Consider the following 19,876-nt stretch of genomic DNA (forward strand, 5'->3'; position numbering starts at 1 on the left):
TATCAAGAATTGTAATTACATGTCCCTGTTAAACAGGGGCAGAAAAATTTGGCCTTAGGCACTGGTGCTGGTGCCACCACACTGCAACCTCTCCCATATACTCTAGTTTTATTGCAGGAATTAGCCCTGCTGCAAAGCATTGCATCAAAAATTGTACTTAAACGCCCCTGTTAAACAGTGGCAGAAAAATTGGGCCTTAGGCACTGGTACTGGTGCCACCACACTGCAACCTCTGCCATATACTCTAGTTTTATTGCAGGAATTAGCCCTGCTGCAAAGCATTGCATCAAAAATTGTAATTAAACGCCCCTATTAAACAGGGGCAGAAAAATTGGGCCTTAGGCACTGGTGCTGGTGCCACCACACTGCAACCTCTTCCATATACTCTAGTTTTATTGCAGGAATTAGCGCTGCTGCAAAGCATTGCATCAAAAATTGTACTTAAACGCCCCTGTTAAACAGGGGCAGAAAAATTGGGCCTTAGGCACTGGTGCTGGTGCCACCACACTGCAACCTCTTCCATATACTCTAGTTTTATTGCAGGAATTAGCCTTGCTGCAAAGCATTGCATCAAAAATTGTAATTAAACGCCCCTGTTAAACAGGGGCAGAAAAATTGGGCTGATGGCATCACCCCGAACCAGAAATGTTCTTCCAACATATCAGCGGAGGAGGAAGAGGATAGACAATCAACATAACAGGACAGTCACTCAGCATCAGCAATAAGCAGTCTTGAAGGGATGTGATATTTCAAAAAAAATTATTCTGTTACATCAGCTTCAGGTGCTTGGTAGCTGTGGGTGATCCAAGACTGATTCATCTTGATGAAGGTCAGTTGATCAACTGATTCGGTGGACAGGCGCACCCTGTGATCGGTAACAAAGCCACCAGCAGCACTGAAGGTGCGTTCCGAAAGAACGCTGGATGCAGGACAGGCCAGTAGCTCAATTGCATACTGTGCAAGCTCTGGCCAGTGATCCATCCTCAAGACCCAGTAAGCCAGAGGATTTTCGGTGGGAAAGGTGTCCAAGTCTGACCTTGCCCCTAGGTATTCCTGCACCATGTAAATCAGACGCTGGCAATGGGTGCTGGAACCGATCATACCTTGGGGCTGCGGACTAAAAAATTGTCTGAAAGCATCAGTCAGACGGCCACTTTCTCCACCGCTCCTTCTGACCGATGCCTCAGCAACACGTTGTCCAGGACCAGGAGTTTGTAACCTCCCAGTTTCTGGGAACGCGTTGCACAGACCTTTCTGCAAGGCCTCCCAGAGATGTCTCATCCTCTGCTCCCTCTGCGATGGCAAGATAAGGTCGGCAACCTTACCCTTGTACCGTGGATCAAGGAGAGTGGCCAGCCAGTAATGGTCCCTCTCCTTGATCCGAAGAATACGAGGATCCTTCCGCAGGCTTTGCAGGATCAGGGAGGCCATGCAGCATAGGTTAGCTGAGGCATTCGGTCCGGAGTCCTCTGGGTCACTAAGGACAACATGATCCGCAGCTACCTCCTCCCAGCCACGTACAAGTCCACGTGTTTCTTGGGACTGTAAATCATCCCTACAAGACTGCTGCTGCTGCTGCTGCTGCTGCTGCTGCTGCTGCTGCTGCTGATGCTGAGTGCCAGCCTCCACCTCCATGCTGACACAATCATCCTCCTCCTCCTCTTCCTCCTCCTCATCCTCTTCCTGTGTGATGGGTGGCACAGCAGGAACACTGTCTGGATAAAGGGGGCCTTGAGAGGCAAGGAAGTCCTCCTCTTCCTGCCTCTGTTCTGCCTCAAGTGCCCTGTCCATTATTCCACGCAGCGTATGCTCCAAGAGGTGGACAAGAGGTACAGTGTCACTGATGCATGCACTGTCACTGCTCACCATCCTTGTGGCCTCCTCAAACGGTGACAGGACAGTGCATGCATCCCTGATCATGCCCCACTGGCGTGGTGAGAAAAAACCGAGCTCGCCTGACCCTGTCCTGGTACCGTAGTCGCACAGGTAATCATTGATGGCCATCTGCTGCGTGTGCAGCCGCTGCAGCATGGCCAACGTTGAGTTCCATCTGGTGGGCATGTCACATATAAGGCGGTTCTTGGGCAGGTTCAACTCCTTTTGGAGCTCAGCCAGCCGAGCACAGGCATTAAATGATCGGCGGAAATGCACACAGACTTTCCTGGCCTGCTTCAGGACATCCTGTAAGCCGGGGTACCTGCCCAAGAACCGCTGCACCACCAGGTTAAGGACGTGAGCTACACAGGGCACATGGGTCAGTTGTCCCTGTCGGAGGGCGGAGAGGAGGTTGGTGCCATTGTCACAAACCACCATTCCTGGCTTAAGCTGGCGTGGCATCAACCACCTCTCGGCCTGCCCCTGCAGAGCTGACAAAACATCCGCCCCAGTGTGGCTCCTGTCCCCCAAACAAACCAGCGCAAGCACGGCATGGCATCGTTTTGCCTGCGTACTTGCGTAGCCCCTGGAACGCCTACGAAGCACCGCTGGTTCTGAGGACAGAGCACTGGAAGAGGAAGAAGAAGAGGAGGGGGTGGAGGAGAGAGGTGTGTCACAACCAATAGTAGCATTTTGGAGGCGTGGTGGCGGAACAACCTCCAACACTACTGCACCTTGTCCTACATCCTTTCCAGCTGCCAAAAGAGTGACCCAATGGGCCGTGAAAGACAGGTAACGTCCCTGTCCATGCCTGCTGGACCATGAGTCAGTGGTAATATGCACCTTACCGCTGACCGCCCTGTCCAGCGAGGCAAGGACATTGCCTTCCACATGCCGGTAGAGAGCCGGAATCGCCTTCCGTGAGAAAAAGTGGCATTTGGGGACCTGCCACTGAGGAACCGCACATTGTACAAACTCACGGAAGGGGGCCGAGTCTACCAACTGAAAAGGCAGCAGTTGAAGTGCTAGCAATTTAGCCAAGATAGCATTCAACCTCTGGGCATGTGGATGGCTGGGAGTGAACTTCTTTCGCCGGCCCAGCAGCTGGGGCAGGGACATTTGCCTGCTATAATCGGACGTGGGTGTACTGCTAGCAGAGTGCCCGAAAGCACTTGGCTGTGACACACCTAATTCTACACCTTCATTCCTCTCAGAGCAGGTTTCACAGAGGACTGAAGGTCTAGTGGGGTTGGAGATGCCAGCTGATGAGGAGCAAGCAGAGGTCCGCTTTTTTCTTTGGTGTGGGTCTTTGAGGTAGGCTTGCCAATGAGCTGCATGGCAGGTCAACATATGTCTGGTCAAGCATGTGGTGCCCAAGCGGCTGATGTTTTGGCCACGCGAGATACGCTTGAGACATATGCTGCAAATAGCAGCGGTGCGATCTGATGCACTCGTCTCAAAAAAGGCCCAGACCAAAGAACTTTTAGAATAACGCGCAGAGGCAGCGCCCTGCACAGGCTGAGCTCTGTGGTGTGATTCAGTCGGTGTGCTGCCCCTAAGCTGGCCCCCGGAGGGCATCCTGCCTCGTTGGACATGTGCCTCCTTCTCCTCCTCCTCCTCCTCTCTCCTACCAGGCACCCACGTGGAGTCAGTGCCCTCATCATCCCCTCCCTCTTCATCGCTGTAGCAAACCTGGCAGTATGCTGCAGCTTGTGGAACATGACTGCCAGATTGCTGTCCTTCTTGAGCATCCCCTCTCTCTACATTCACGCTACTGCCTTCCTCTAGCTGAATGTCATCATCAGAGCCTACAAAACACTGGGCATCCTCCTGGAGCATGTACCCAACACTGTGCTCAAAGAGTTCAGGAGACTCCTCAGGAGGACGTGGTGGGTCTAGAGAAGGAGTCACTGATGATGACATTGAGACGAGGGAAGACGATGTGTTGGCAGCTGCTTTGCTAGTACCCTGAGACTGGGTGAGAGAGGATGAGGAGGATGAAGAGAGCTTGGTCATCCACTCTACCAAGTCGTTGGCATGTTGCAGCTCAACATGTCCAGCTGCCGAAAAGAAGGACAAGCGTGTCCCATGGCCTCATGCTGATGACAATGCACCACGTCCACGACCAGCACTGTTGTCTCTAGACACAGAGCCTGCTTGCCCTCTTTTATCGGCTCGCGCCTGTCTGCCTCTCCTTGCTGGCCTTCCAGACATGGTAATGACCTGAAGGGAGTTGTGTAAAACAGCAGTTGGGTAGTGTATATTGTGCTGGAGGCACACAACCCCCACTAACTCCTGCAGATGCCTTTATTCTGGAAGACCAGCAATAAGGGGTAGATAAAGGGGTATACTGTACTGGAGGCACACAACACCCACTAAGCCCTGCAGATGGCTCTATTAGAGAACAGCAATAAAGGGTAGATACAGGTGTATATTGTGCTGGAGGCACACAACACCCACTAACTCCTGCAGATGCCTTTATTATAGAACATCAGAGATAAAAGGGTATACTTTACTGGAGGCACACAACACCCACTAAGCCCTGCAGATGGCTCTATTAGAGAACAGCAATAAAGGGTAGATACAGGTGTATATTGTGCTGGAGGCACACAACACCCACTAACTCATGCAGATGCCTTTATTATAGAACACCAGAGATAAATGGGTATACTGTACTGGAGGCACACAACACCCACTAAGCCCTGCAGATGGCTCTATTAGAGAACAGCAATAAAGGGTAGATACAGGTGTATATTGTGCTGGAGGCACACAACACCCACCAACTCCTGCTGATGCCTTTATTATAGAACACCAGAGATAAAGGGGTATACTGTACTGGAGGCACACAACACCCACTAAGCCCTGCAGATGGCTCTATTAGAGAACAGCAATAAAGGGTAGATACAGGTGTATATTGTGCTGGAGGCACACAACACCCACTAACTCCTGCAGATGCCTTTATTATAGAACACCAGCAATAAAGGGTAAATACAGATGTATACTGTGCTGTGCTGGAGGCACACACAACTTCCAATAACTCCTGCAGATGGCATCCTGCCTGTGGCCAATCATGGCTCTCCTCGCTGCCGGCGCTGTGATTGGCCAAGCATGCGGGGTCACAGTGCATGCTTGGCCAATCATGAGCCAGCAATGCACTGCGCCATCGCAGTGCATTGTGGGCCGTGAGCGCCACACGAATTTGGCGCGAACGGCCCATAACGTTCGGAATTCGCCGAACAGGCAAACAGCCGATGTTCGAGTCGAACGTATGTTCGACTTGAACACGAAGCTCATCCCTATAATGGATTAAACTTTTCTCAGACTTACCCCCTTCCTGTTGTGGGTTTTCCCCGAGATTGCTCTCCTTTCCTCTTACGATTATCAATATGAATGTTTTCTACATATACACATATATAAACTGGCCTGTAAATAGAATCTATAGGCAATCCATATAGCTTTCTGACATTTCTGAGGTTTTTTTGTTCCTCTCAGTTTGTATAGTAGTTGGATAATTATCCTTCTCTTTTTTCTCCTTATGGGACTACAGAGAGGGTTTTATCTCAGAGGGCCATACCGGGGTGTCCTTTTTAAAGGAACCACTTCAATTTCTGCTTTGAGATCTGCCGCAATTCTGGATCATGTGATCCATCTGATTAAGCCAAAGGGCCACTTGGGCCAACAGCCGGAGCATATTTTGAATAATCTGGACACAAGATAATTCAAACAGCTATACAGTCTGTACAGTCAGTTTCTAAACAATAATATATAAGATAAGATGTGATGACATGCTTGTTTTTCCTTGAAGCTGTATTTTTAGTGCACACTTATTAACATGTAATGTATTTTTGTTTATTATTTATTTGCAGACGTTTGTACGTTCTGCGATAAATCGCATATAACCCTGATGAAGAGAAAGCAACTTTTGCAAATCTTGTAATGCGTTGGATACCTCTGTTATACTCACTTCTAGTTCAACAGATCTTTTGTGGTTATTGTCTGTACGATTTCACTGTGTTGCATGTTTATCAGTTTCCAGAGTATCACTACAAATGTTCTTTGTATTATGTATGTGCTCACTATTTTAAATATTCTTATTAAAAGATATATACTTTTTATACTCTCGTCACATTTCATTAGCTATCTGCCCTATTTAAAGTCACACCCAGAGGAAACCTGTCTTTCAATGGTGCAATGGAAGGGGTATGGTCCAGAGGAACGCTCTTGAGTCACATCCTCAGATGTACATGCCCCTGTCCTCCTCCGTGATTTCCATAGACGTTTTCCCCTCAAAACCAAGTTACCACCAGCTCACAGGCAACCAAATTGACCTGTCTAACAGTATGCGTTAAAAACAGGGGTTTAGTCCGCATGCATTTGCAAACGCATGCGTGAGCCACAGAGCCACGTCACGGCACCCTGGTATCTGTGGTCCTAACACTAAAATACGAGTGTTCCCACAGTGGAGACACATGCATTCTGAGGGATAAATGAGAGCAGGTGGACGGAAGGGGAGCCCACCCCTCCTTAAAGGTACAGGAGCATATCAAACACCCAGCGATAGCACAATAGCAGCAAAGGTGTTGGTGCATTGCTGGACCAATACAAACACACACGTGATAACAAAAGCTTGCCACCACCCTCTATAGCTGGCTATCGCAGTAAGTGGCAAAGGTGCCGTAACATGGCTCTGTGGCTCACGCATCAGTTTGCAAATGCGTGCGGACTAAACCCCTGTTTTTAACGCATACTGTAAGCCCCTATACACACGGTCGGAGATTTCCACAACCAAATCCGTCGGATTTTGCCCGTCAGATTTGGTCCGTCGGATCTTGTCCGAAACTGTTGCATACACACGGTCGGACAAAGTTGGCGAAAAAATTCGATCTTTCAGAACGTGATGATGTAATTTCGTTACGATGAGACTACATTCAGGCTAGTAGCCAATAGTTTTGATGTAGGAATTTGATCTGAGCATGCGTGGCACTTGGTCCGATCAAAATTCTCTACACATGATCAGAGTATGTCCGATCGGCCCCGTTGGTCGGGAAATATTTCCAACATGTTGAAAAATTGGGTCCGACGGATATTCTGACGGAATCAGTCCGATGCATACCACACACAGTCGGATTATCCGACGACGCGGTCTGATAGGTCACATTCCGACGGATTCTCCGACCGTGTGTACAAGGGCTTAGACAGATCAGTTTGGTTGTCTGCAAGCTGGTGGTAAGTTGGCTTTGGTTTTTTCCTGGGCATTTCCCAGACTTTGTTGTTACCTGTTTTAGCCTTCCAAAGCAGCTTATTACAATAGCCAGCTATAGATGAGGGCAGTGGCAAGCTTTTGTTATCACATTTTCCCCTCAAGCCTGGTGGTCCTGCGAGGGGGAGGGATCGTTGAGGAGGGGGTACTGTCAGGACTGGGCTCAGCCCAGAGGATCTCTGCCTTCGCCTTAGTCAACATCACAGAGGTACTCTCCTGCATTCCTGTTAAAAGACTTGCTTGGCTGACATCCCTTCTGGCTCCAGATCCTGCTTGCTGTTTTACTACGCTCATCTCTGGCTCCCTGACGTTTGGCTCGTCTGAATATCCGTTCCGGTTCCTGAGGGTACATACCCTGGAATGTTTGGCCTTGGTACAGACATAGAAGATGGCACACACAGGTTAAAATGTCAATGAAAGGTTAATTTCCCACATCTGTGGTGCTTTAAATCACAATTAGTGTCTGTGTATAAATGGTCAATGAGTTTGTTAGCTCACATGGATGCGCTAAGCAGGCTAGACACTGAGCCATGGGAAGGTAGAAAAGAACAGTCAAAAGACCTGGATAACAAGGTAATGAAACTTTACAAATATGGAAAAGCATATACAGTAAAAAGATATCCAAATCCTCGAATATGCCCTTCGGTACTGATCAATCACTTAATAAGAAGTGGAAATTTGGGTATCTCTTGATACCAAGCCAATGTCAGGTAGATCAAGAAAGATTCTCAATGGAACACACATTATCACACAATCCATTTACACCTCTACAACTCTCTAAATGAAAGCCCATACATCAGCATGGATAGTGAACTGGAAGAAGGGTCTATGGAAGCTTGACATTTCACCCACAATCCACTGATCAAGATTGCAATGATTTGCAGGCTCATTTGCAAAATAATAATTAAAAATATTTTTTTTCCCCTGCTTCTTTTCTATTGTTTTGCTAAATGTGGACCTAGCCTTTACATATTTCCTTATTTTCTTATTTATGTTTATTGCACAAACACTATTGACAAACATAATAAAGCATTATTATAAATTATTTAGAAATGTATTTATTTTTAAGACATGTACTGTACAATTTGGTACCTATTAATTACTGTTTAAGCAGCAAATCAATCCTCCCTTGCCATGGTTCTATTTTGGCATGTGTAGTAAACAGCTTACTTTGCATATCAATAATAATAGTAATTACAAGTGCTTAGCATGTTATCATTGGAAGGCACCATTAGATAAATGTATGCTAATTGTAGACTTGTTGAAACATTTAAGTTACAGGATATCCCTAGGCAAATGTACAGTATAAAAGTCTTTTAGTTCACCTTTATTCTCCTTAAAAATTAAAAAAAATCTCTTTGTAGTTAAAGTTGTATAATTATTTGTGATTTATGTTAACATTGATTACCCACACACCTACTGAAATCTATCCACTTTGTGCATACTCCATCCACAGGGTCCGCTATTGAGGATCTATACACAAGAACACTTGCTGACATTAACCCCTTACAATTTGGAGTTATGGCGGTATTGCATTTATCATCATTTGGAGTACTTCAATTCTGACAGTGATCCTTTTTCAGTTAGTTTGATTTTATCTTTTTATTTCCAGCTGTTGTTTTTCAATTTTTATGTGCATCCAATAAATTAACTTTTCACTTGAACTGTTCACTTCATTTACAATCAATTTTTATTATTGGTCCTATCGAGCGCTGCATTTCTTGTCTATTCTGTTGCCTACTTCTTTACAGGAGTTTAGCAGCTGTATTGGGTTCTAGTTGTTTTTTAAATATCATCATGACATGATAATGGTTTTTAATATGTGTCAGTTTTAGTGCTTAAGGACCTATTGTGTGTTTTCTCTAGCAATGGGAGAACCTGCTCTGTAGGCTGCTTTATAGGAGAAAGGTCTGGGTGGGCATTACTAGTTTTATATATTTTTGGGATCAAAAATTATTTTCTCTATTTGAGTAGATTTGTACACAGTATTGTTGCCTTTATCTAGGGTTTAAGAAGAGATGTTTTATTCTTTATTTTTAAAGGAAAAGCGTGAACACAATGAATGTAGACAATCATTTACCATTATACATATTAGGCCTGTGTCTTGGTCAGAGATAAAGGGGCAGCATTTCCATGTATATTTATTTCACCCCACATTTTTTTCCCATCTCCAGCAGAAATACTGGTACATTTTTAAAGCTCATTTAAACATTGTGACAATGTTCTAATGCTGTGTACACACGAGCGGAATTTACGACTGAAAAAGTCAGACGGGAGCTTTTCATCGTATATTCTGATCGTGTGTATGCCCCATCGTAATTTTTATGTTGAAAATTCTGATGGACCTAGAAAGAGAGCTTGTTCTAAATTTTTCCGACAGAACCAATTTCTATTGGGAAAACCATTCGTCTGCATGCTGTTCCGACTTACCAAAAACAATGCATGCTCTGAAGCAAGTGCAAAACGGAAGCTATTGACTACTGGCTATTGAACTTCCTTTTTTTAATCCGGACGTATGGGGTGTATGTCACCGCGCTCTTGACGGTCAGACTTTGGTGTGACCATGTGTTGCAAGACAGCTTTAGCGGAATTCCATCGGAATTGGGTTGGAGAAACCTTCCGAGTTTATTCCGATGGAAAAAGAGCTTGTGTATACATGGCATAACACAAGTTTAAATGAACTTTTCAATAAAAAAAAAAGAGTCCTGTGTGATGATCCTAGTAAAGAAATTCTGCTTTGGAAAACAAAAATTATCTGCCTACAGGATCTACTGATCTAACCCTATTTTTATCTTACATGCTCTTAATGCAGTAATAGTCATCATAATGTATGCAGTACCCATTAACCTATTAAATTACACTAGACTTTCCTTTCTGGTCCTGGAGAAAGTTGGGAGGTGCTTAGGGTGATTAGTAGACTTGAGCATATAATGAATATGTCTTATTATGGGAAGAGCTTCCTGTAATAATGAGGATTTCCCAATAAAAGTAGAAATTTCATAAAAGGTGGGCACTCCTCTTAACTATATGGAGAATCACCAATCACCTTATTCGGCCTCCTAGAAAACAATATTAGGAGCCCTGTGTAGGATCTTTGTCCTGACATAGTTATTAACTGAGATTTTCTAGGACCTGCAGGAAGAGGGGATCTTCCATTTCACAACACTGAAAGATCCAGAAACATTTAAAGATTGGAGGTAGAGGTTATCCATTCTTGGTGCTTAGTAAACAAGAATGAAGGAGAGATAAATGTAAGAAACACTTCATACCAGTTCTTTTTTTATCTAAAATCCAACCTACTATACAAGTTCTTTTCAGTGATATGTGAAATTATCATTAGACATCATAAAACTTTCCCTTCAGGGTACATTTGAACAATGTAAATTTACACATAGTAAAGTTTTTTTTTCTATGACTGAATTTCACAAGAGGTTACAAGTTCTGAAGTTCCATTGACTTTCTCCGAGGCTGTTCCTGTCTTTCTTCCCAATCTTCTTCTACTTCAATGGATGGCATTTTCCCTAATAGAATTGCTAGTTTCTCACGGAAGGTTTGCTCTTGGGGACATAGCACATAGTTGTAGATCAATGATGCAAGTATGGCTCCCACCATAGGTCCAATCCAGAAGATCTGTCAAAAATTTTGTTTGATTAAAAATGTAAACTGTTAAAAAAAAATACTAAAACATCCTGTGCAACTTTTTGCTATAAAGTCACCATTGGTTTTAGCGTTTACAGAGTTGAACAAATTTTAAATGTGTATTCACATACATCTGATGTCTTACCTGTTTGAACATATACACACATTGCACCTGGCAACATTAAAAGGTCAGTCCACTCAAAGCTGATATTTCAGATCTTGGTAGTTGAAAGTCAATTTAACCATCTGACAGTTTCATATATCACCTATATCACATATATCTGTACTTGAGTGTTTTTTGTCTGCGTGTCCACTGTGGCCAGTATGAGGGGTTCTTTCGCTCCTTGTTCATTTTATTAAATATAGTGTATTATTATGGATAATGCAACAGGAGGTAAAGAACACAAAGGTGGTTGGGAACACCCAAAACATAAATGAAGATGTAACAGAATTGAGAATTATAGCAGGGGGATCTCTCTGTTAAATGTATTGAACCTACTGCACTTAGAGGCGCTTCTTCCATTGTTTTAATCTTCCATTTACTTCAGAGTCTGCTTCAACTCCTGGATCAGCTTGTCCTAGTGATGGACCTTTGTTTGGACTTATTATTATTATTTTTATCATTGTATTTGCTAGTTTCTCAGAGGGACTCTGCCTTTGTGCCTACCATCCTCCCCTTTTCTCTGTTGTAATATCCAAGACCTATGAAAAGTCATGGGCTTACTCAGCCTTCAAGCTTCTACCTAACTACAACATTATTTTAGGTAGACTGGCACTTTAAACACAGAAATGTTCTAATAGATGTATGCAGTTTATGAATAGGAAACATTTCTTAGACCCCTTTCACACGGGAGTCAGTGGTAAAGCGGTGCTATTTTTAGCACCACGTTACCGTCATTTTAGCAGCGCTATTCGGCCGCTAGTGGGGCTGTTTTAACCCCCCCCCCCCAGCAGCTGCAAAGGGGTCAAATCCGCCCGCAGAACGCCAATGCAGCGGCGCTTTGCCGGAGGTATGGCGATGCTGCCCCATTGTTTTCAATGGGCAAGAGCAGTGGAGGAGCGGTGTATTCACCGCTCCACCACCGCTGCAAAGAAGCTGCTGGCAGGGCTTTTTGTGAAGCCCTGCCAGCGCAGCGTCCTAGTGTGAAAGCACTTAGTCTTTCCCACTGGGTTTGCAGCTGAGGCTTTTTTCAAGGGCTATTTTTAACGCTGTAGTGCCTGGAAATCACCTCCAGTGTGAAAGGGGTCTTACTGTTCTTATGAAGCCATATTATGCATTTGAGGCTAAGAGCAGATGTAGCAGATGTTCTGACTGTTGCTGTTGTGGGTGCCATCAATGTTGCCTACCTGATGTGAAGCCAGCAACAATATAGCTGTCAAAAAAAGAGGGGGGATAGTGTTGTGCTCCCAGTGAAAGCCACTCATTGAGTGGTATGTGCAAAACTATAAGGAATAGGTCATATCGAAAGTGCCAATGTGCTGTCAGTGACTTCCCCGTTGAAGTCACGTGACAGTGATGTAACGCGTAGGACAGCACACGGACACCGGAAGTGACGTCTTTGTACGAGCGTGATGCTCGTTTGTTGATACACTGTGAAATTCCTTTGGTATATTGTGAGTAGTTTTGATGTTATTTTAAATAAATCATCTTATGGGAAATACTACACCATAGTAGGCTCTATTACTCTTTTGTGAGCACCACTAGTGACCTATGTGACCCATTTCAAATAAGCAACAGGAGTCGGTTCATTAGAGGCATCCTTACCGTACTGCTACCCATTACTATCGACATGCTGTTTGCCTTACAGCAGTAAGGTAATTGTTATGTGTTTATTTGGGTGCTTTGGGCACCGAAGGATCACCAATTCTTTGAAATATTTGCCACCTGGTTGCCGTGATCACTGCCTGTCTTATTGGAGCACTTTACCTGTACTCTGCACTTTGGATTGTGATCGATTTATGGTTCACTACCGTGGGTTTACGGACATGTATTGTCATCTTTTTTTTTATTATTTGTTCACGTTGTCACTATTTTTATTTATTTTCTACTAATTTTAATTATTTTGGACTATTATTAGCTTTACACACTCCTTTATTCATTCACGTATGTATGCTAGTATTATTATGCATAAATTGTATGTGTATTATTGATACATTACTGATGTAATGACTCATTATCCTTATGTTCACCTATTGAATAGTGATTTACACATTGGTTATCATCTTTCTTTCTTTCTTTAATATATATTAGCACATTGGCACTTTCGATATGACCTATTCCTTATAGTTTTGCACATACCACTCAATGAGTGGCTTTCACTGGGAGCGCAAGTTGCGCAACACTATCCCCCCTCTTTTTTAATACATTTTTTTAGGAGTAAGGTTTGACTCTAACAGTGTATGCAGCACCCTCTTACCAATTAAGACTTACTTTTACTGAATAGCGAAGGAGACCTTCTCTACCTCAATGTAGCTGTCTAAACACCTAAAATCAGGCTATCAGACAAAAAGTGAGGCTGCTGCATGATTAGTCCAACCTTTGGGGAATTTAGCCATAAACATGCATGGTCAAATATGTAGAAATTAGGTATCCAGCAGCTTTGCTTATTCCTATATGCACCACCTTCCTATATAGGTGGCTATCTAAGGTAGGTAAATTGAGTTCTTGTGGCTTCCCTGTAATCAGAAGGGCAGCTTGTGATTGCTTTGGGCTGTTCTAGGTTGAGTAGGCTTCAGGTTTGAATGTTTCCCCCTGTTTTATTGAGGCTTCTAGAATATAATGGGTTGGAAGAGTCAAATAAGCACTCTGAGTATTTATGTAGTTCCAGTCAATCCCTGGGGTAGGGTGCCCAGAAGATGGATGGGGGAGTGCATAAATAGTTTGGAGCCTAAGGCAACCCTGTTCTTCTCCAGGAAGAGAGGTTCTAGGCAATACAGCTGAACATTCTGCTAGCTGTGAGGGGGCAGAGTGCTATTCTGCTGCAAGTTCTTTGCAAGCTAAAAGAGGGGTTTCATTGAGGATCCAGTCTGAAAGCTTTACTGAGGAGACTGTCTACCTGAGTCTGGAGAGAGACATCCAAGTACCAAGGACACTGAGTACAGACTCGGGAGAAGGTTTCTAATAACTGCTATTAACCTCTCACTAGCATTAAGGCTTACCTGGCCTGGAACACTACTTATGGTGTAATTTTTGTCATTCTTGCTTGGTGTACTTGAGTATCTCACAGCTTCCCTAAGACCCATTCAAGTTTATCTGCAATAAACTTAAAAAAAAGGCAACCCAACTGTTTACTGAGCCAGAGGAGTGGATGTTGCTGTTTGTCTGGCTGCCGCTGCACAAGTTGCTAAACAAACTGGGATATAAATCAGCACCCCTTGCACTACATATAACTTGACCCCAATAGGGGCATCTCAAGTCTCTAAAATGTAGGACATTTTCTCGTGTGGCAAAACCCATGCTGCGTACTGCACTGAAAGCTATGATCAAAGCAGAAAATATTATCTTGTTGCTCATTTGCCTGCAATTCAAACACTCTGAACATAATCCTATATTTTTAACATCTTTGGATCAATGACACCTTACCCAGTGTGAGGTGAAGTTTCCCACTATCAGTGCTGGTCCGAAGGAGCGTGCTGGATTCATAGAGCAGCCAGTGAAATAAATCTAGATCCAAAAGGAAAAAATATATAATACATATCATAATATAAGTGACCCTGGAGACACACCATGCCATATTTTCAATTAAAAACATATTAGTCATAATGTGAATAACAAGATGGAAGACCACAAGCTAAGTGCTATTTTACAGGTTATGGAGAACCCAAGGTCACTTGAAATGGATGTGATAATATGTTATCATGTTTTAAAATCTGTTACTATTTACACCTCAGTTAATAAATGTGAATTTGGAGACAGGTCTGCTCATTACATATTCATGTTCTACAATCCTTAAAGTGTATCCAAACCCAAGAAAAGAAATGTAATATACTGCAGCTTACCAATCTTTCAATTTTGTGGTTGCATTTGTTTTCTTCATTTCAAGGCTATTTTTCCTTTATTTCCACCTTTATTCTGCAAAGATTCTGCAAAGAAGGGCCCATGCCCTGGAAGGAGACAATCTGCGATCAGGGACGCTCACATGTCCCTGTATGTCTGTCAGTGTATCATTGATTTGTACAAGCTGCTGCTCAAGGCTGTAAGCCAACACTTGTTACTCCCAGATGCAGAAATACATATGTCCCTCTGCACCAATCTACCAGCAAGGTACAATTTGTTGTGGTGGGCAGTGAACACACTGAGTTCAAGTTAGGCAATAGCGTTATATTGTAGAAAGGTTCAACACAACTTAATCAGGCTCAGCAGGTAGGCATACCCTTTCGGGGGCCACTTAGGAACTGTGACAGCAGTCTGAAGACTTGATCATGCCGACAACATCTGCAATGAGGAGCAAAATGCGTCAGGGCCGTTACACACTTAAAAGTCAAGGCTTCCTGGAGCATGGTAGACATAGGCCCTGCACTGTCCCTACTCATCTTTCTATACCAAATCTTCCTCTAACTACTGTCCCTGCCAAAAAGAGAACCTGTTCCTACACTAGCCAGGTTTGGCACATAAAGTGTACCAAACCCCAGAGTCTGAGCCTTAAATGGACCCTGCCTGCCCCAAAATGGCCTTTGGAGTCACATGGGGCACCAGCTAACAATCAGACAGATGTCTCCTTGTGGCCACAGGAAGTGATAGAGAAGCCAAGTTCCTCACAACTTCATTCCCCTTCTAAATTGCCGCTTAGGTCGAGCACCACCTGCACTGGGGAGTACAGACTGCATCAGCCTACAGCTGTGCCTGTCCTAGAGATAAAACACTCACTCACTGCACTTCATTACTCTTTGCCATCCTTTAAAGAGGAAGTAAATCCACCTGCAAAAAAATAAATAAAAACACAAAAGGCATAATGAGCTAGTATGCATAGCATACTAGCTTATCATGAATTACTTACCTGAGAATGAATCCCCTGCAGCCATCCTCGTCTCCCCCTCAGGCCGCCGACATGTCGCCCTGGGCTTACTTTCCGGGTATCACCGCCCCGGCGATGGGATTGGCCGGAGCCGCGATGATGTCACTCCTGCGCATGCATGAGGAAGCCACTGCAAACGGCACAGTACAACTAAAGCAACGTCACGCACTGCCATTGATTCAGTTGGCTTAAGTGCGCATGTGCCGAATGACGTCGGCACATGCAAATACAGGGTTATCTCCTAAACCATGCAGGTTTAGGAGATATCCAGTGCAGCTACAGGCAAGCCTAATTAAAAGGCTTGCCTGTAGTTTAAAGTGGTTGTAACGGGTTTGCAACCACTTTAAAATAAATTTAGAATCATTATTCAGAAGCTACAGTCCAAAAGACCATCTAACATGTATAGCTTTTGTACTGTATACACCTAGGCTTATTTTTGCAAAATTGGGTTTCTGTTGACCTAGCCAGTTGGTACTTGCAACAGTGACAGCTAATATTTTCATACATTTGTCAGGAAAATTACCCCATCTCTCTTCACTTCTCCTATTTGGTCTGACTCTGTACACATTTTAATTTGTTGTAAGTCACTTAATAAATACGTTTTTCCCATGGTACACAAGGATCGCAAAGCATACAGGGAGTCATAACATTTAAAGCTGCAGGGTGTCTCTTACTAACTACTGCTTTCAAACTAGTAGGAAACCAGGCAAATCAATAAGCTATCAGCTTTTATGTTGCCCACTTAGAAATCTTAAAGTTTTCAGCTATTCATCAGCCTAAAATATATTAGTATGCATTAAAATGAAAATGTTGATAGTAAGTAAGAATTATGGAGCATTTTACGTAAATGATGATAGGTTGTAAAAGTTAATGGATGTTTCACATAAGATCTGACATGCAAATAATTTCCTTTCCCACAGGGTTTCTTCTGCTCAGATGACAAACTTATTTGACATGTTGTGTAAAGACCTGTATATTCAGTCAAATCAGTGGCTTTTGAGAGTTATTTCATTCCTTTATCAAATGTCCATGCTAATAGATGTGAACTTCTAAGCTAAAATCCAAATATTGCATAGTATGGGTTTATTTACTAAAGCACCTGAAAGTGATCAAGTGAGAAGTACAGAAAATTATGTGCCACTTTGTGTTGGTCTATCACATAAAATCCCAATAAAATACAGTTACGTTTTTTGTTGTAACTTGATAAAAATGTGTACAATTTCAAAGGGTATAAATACTTTTTCAAGGCACTGTAAATATTGTAATTCTGGTATTATTAAAAAACATTTCTACTCACCTAGGTGGATGCAGCATTGATCTGATGCTGCTTCTGTCCCCGCTGGCTCTGTAGTGCGAACTGAGCGATCAAACACGGTTGATAGCTCATTTCTTCCCCTCCACTCTGAGCAGAGAGCTGTGACTGTCAGTCTCCATCTCTCTGCTCTGCCCCTCCAGCACTCACTGGAGGGGCAGAGCAGTAGATCACTGAGAGGCTAAGCCAGTTGCTGATCTAGGCTTCTAGGTGGATGCCAACCATATGGTCAGGATTTTTTAGAGCCTGCACTCCTGTGATCTATAGGTGAAGTATAACCAAAAATGCTTTTCCTTTAAAAATCAGTAATTGTTGATATCATGAACATATGTAATATTACATATATATATATATATATATATATATATATATATATATATATATATATATATAATATCTCAAAAAAGTGAGTACACCCCTCACATTTTTGTAAATATTTTACTATATCTTTTTATGTGACAACACTGAAGAAATTACACTTTGCTGCAATGTAAAGTAGTGAGTGTACAGCTTGTATAACAGTGTATAATTGCTGTCCCCTTAAAATAACTCAATATACAGCCATTAATGTCTAAACTGCTGGCAACAAAAGTGAGTACACCCCTAAGGGAAAATGTCCAAATTGGGCCCGATTAGCAATTTTCTTTCCCCGGTGTCATGTAACTCGTTAGTTTTACAAGATCTCAGATGTGAATGGAGAGCAAGTGTGGTAAATTCGGTGTTATCAATCTCACTCTCTCTCACTCTTTCATACTGCTCACTGGATGTTCAACATGGCAATTCATGGCAAAGAACTCTGAGGATCTGAAAAAAAGAATTGTTGCTCTACATAAAGATGGCCTAGGCTATAAGAAGATTGTCAAGTCCCTGAAACTGAGCTGGAGCACTGTGGCCAAGACCATACAGCGGTTTAACAGGACAGGTTACATTCAGAACAGGCCTCGCCATGATCGACCAAAGTTGAGTGCACATGCTCAGCGTCATATCCAGAGGTTGCTTTTGGGAAATAGACGTATGAGTGTGGCCAGCATTACTGCAGAAGTTTAAGGGGGTGGGGGGGTGAGTCTGTCAGTGCTCACACCACTTTGTTTATCAGTTGTCAGCACACTGCATCAAATGGTCTGCATGGCTGTTGTCCCAGAAGGAAGCCTCATCTAAAGATAATGCACAGGAAAGCCTGCAAACAGTTTGATGAAGACAAGCATGAATTACTAGAACCATGCCCTGTGGTCTGATGAGACCAAGATAAACTTATTTGGTTCAGATGGTGTCAAGCGTGTGTGGCGGCAACCAGCTGAGGAGTATAAAGACAAGTGTGTCTTGCCTACAGTCAAGCATGGTAGTGGGAGTGTTGTGGTCTGGGGCTTGAAGTGTACTGACAAGCAAGTTGGTGTGAAGTATACTTGTGGTGTCCTGACAAGCAGGGTGAACACTGTGGCTGCTCAGCAAAGAGTAAGCCCTTGTACACATGGTCGGACATTCCGATGGACAATGTCTGATAGGACCGCGTTGTCGGATAATCCGACAGTGTGTGGGCTCCATCGGACTGTTTCCGTCTGAATATCCGACGGACCAAGTTTTCCAGCTGGGCTATAAAATTAACATGATCCGATCGGACTTTGTCCGATCATGTGTAGAGAATTCCAATCGGAAAAAGTGCCATGCATGCTCAGATCAAATTCCTAGAGCAAAGCTATTGGCTACTAGGCTGAACGTAGTCCCGTCCTAACGAAATAACGTCAGCACGTTAAGTACGATCGGATTTTCTGACAACTTTGTCCGACTGTGTGTATGCAACAGTTTCGGACAAAATCCGTCAGACAAAATCTGACGGATTTGGTTGTCGGAATGTCCGACCGTGTGTAAAAGGGCTAAGTGTAGCACAGAGTTCTCCTACAGGTTACATCAGTGAACAAAACTTCGGTTTCTGCATGTAGTGTTCTTTATTTTAGGAAGATGGGCAAGTGTCTGCTCACCAATCCCAGCAGTGTGTGGTAATGAAAGGAGACATGAAGGATCTGCGGCAGGCTCCCACTAGGTCTGGCTTAAGGGATGGCACTCGCACTGTGCCACACCTCGACTGGATCTGGCGTAGATGTGATGAGAGTGGCTTTCAGGCTGCCGCTGAATGACCAGAAGTGGCTGACAGTGGATGCTTCAGGATCTGCTCGCGATGACTCTATTTGTCCCGGTTGTAAAGGCTGCAACTTGGCACAATCAAATGAAAAGTCACTGCTAGCAGATCTAGGTCCTGAGAGCGCAATTCTGCCCCCACGCAGGCTTTTTATACCCTCTCCCAGCATTCTGTTCTACTGCCCCCAGCCAGCTGGGATTTGTAGTTCGTAACAGTCTAAGTATAGAACTTGGATCTTCAGGACTACATGTCCCAAGATGGTTTGCTCCAGTCTTAATTCTCATTCACCCTGGTTGCAAGATGTGATGACATAGAGTCCAGACTGGGCACTAGAGGGGAAACAGTCACACTGTAGCAATGATGCAGAGTGTCTCCTGAATATACAGCCAATATTAGCCAAACCCTGGCTAAATCTAACCAATTAAGAATTTTGCCAGATTTCTCTGTAATTGAAAAGCTGTTGGCCCTTTAAGCCACGCAGCAGGATGGGAGTTCACATTTTTATGGAACTATGGGCTGGAGAGAACTATGTGATGGATGGACTGAGCTGTGCCAGGAGGCAGGGAGAGAAAAAGAAAACTGCATAGTATTGTGCCCAGAGCTGCAGGAGGAAAGAGACTGCTGACTTCAGAAAAGAAAGA

At 43.7% G+C, this 19,876-nt stretch overlaps 1 protein-coding gene across 1 annotated transcript in view; it reads right to left on the reverse strand.

The window, feature by feature from the left end:
• Positions 1 to 10,397: 10,397 nt before the first annotated feature.
• The window catches only part of LOC143984036 (aquaporin-5-like), a 37,761-nt gene continuing 28,282 nt past the window's right edge, over positions 10,398 to 19,876 (reverse strand). The window contains exons 3-4 of the mRNA XM_077484311.1: positions 14,358 to 14,438; positions 10,398 to 10,765 (exon numbers count right to left, since the gene is read on the reverse strand). Of these exons, the coding sequence (XP_077340437.1) occupies positions 10,568 to 10,765; positions 14,358 to 14,438 (279 nt within the window). The 3' untranslated portion in view covers positions 10,398 to 10,567. The remainder of the gene's footprint in view (positions 10,766 to 14,357; positions 14,439 to 19,876) is intronic.

This window comes from Lithobates pipiens, unplaced genomic scaffold (assembly GCF_037356315.1).
Source record: "Lithobates pipiens isolate NorthernLeopardFrog02 unplaced genomic scaffold, aLitPip1_a1.2 Scaffold_16, whole genome shotgun sequence".
Lineage (NCBI taxonomy): Eukaryota > Metazoa > Chordata > Amphibia > Anura > Ranidae > Lithobates > Lithobates pipiens.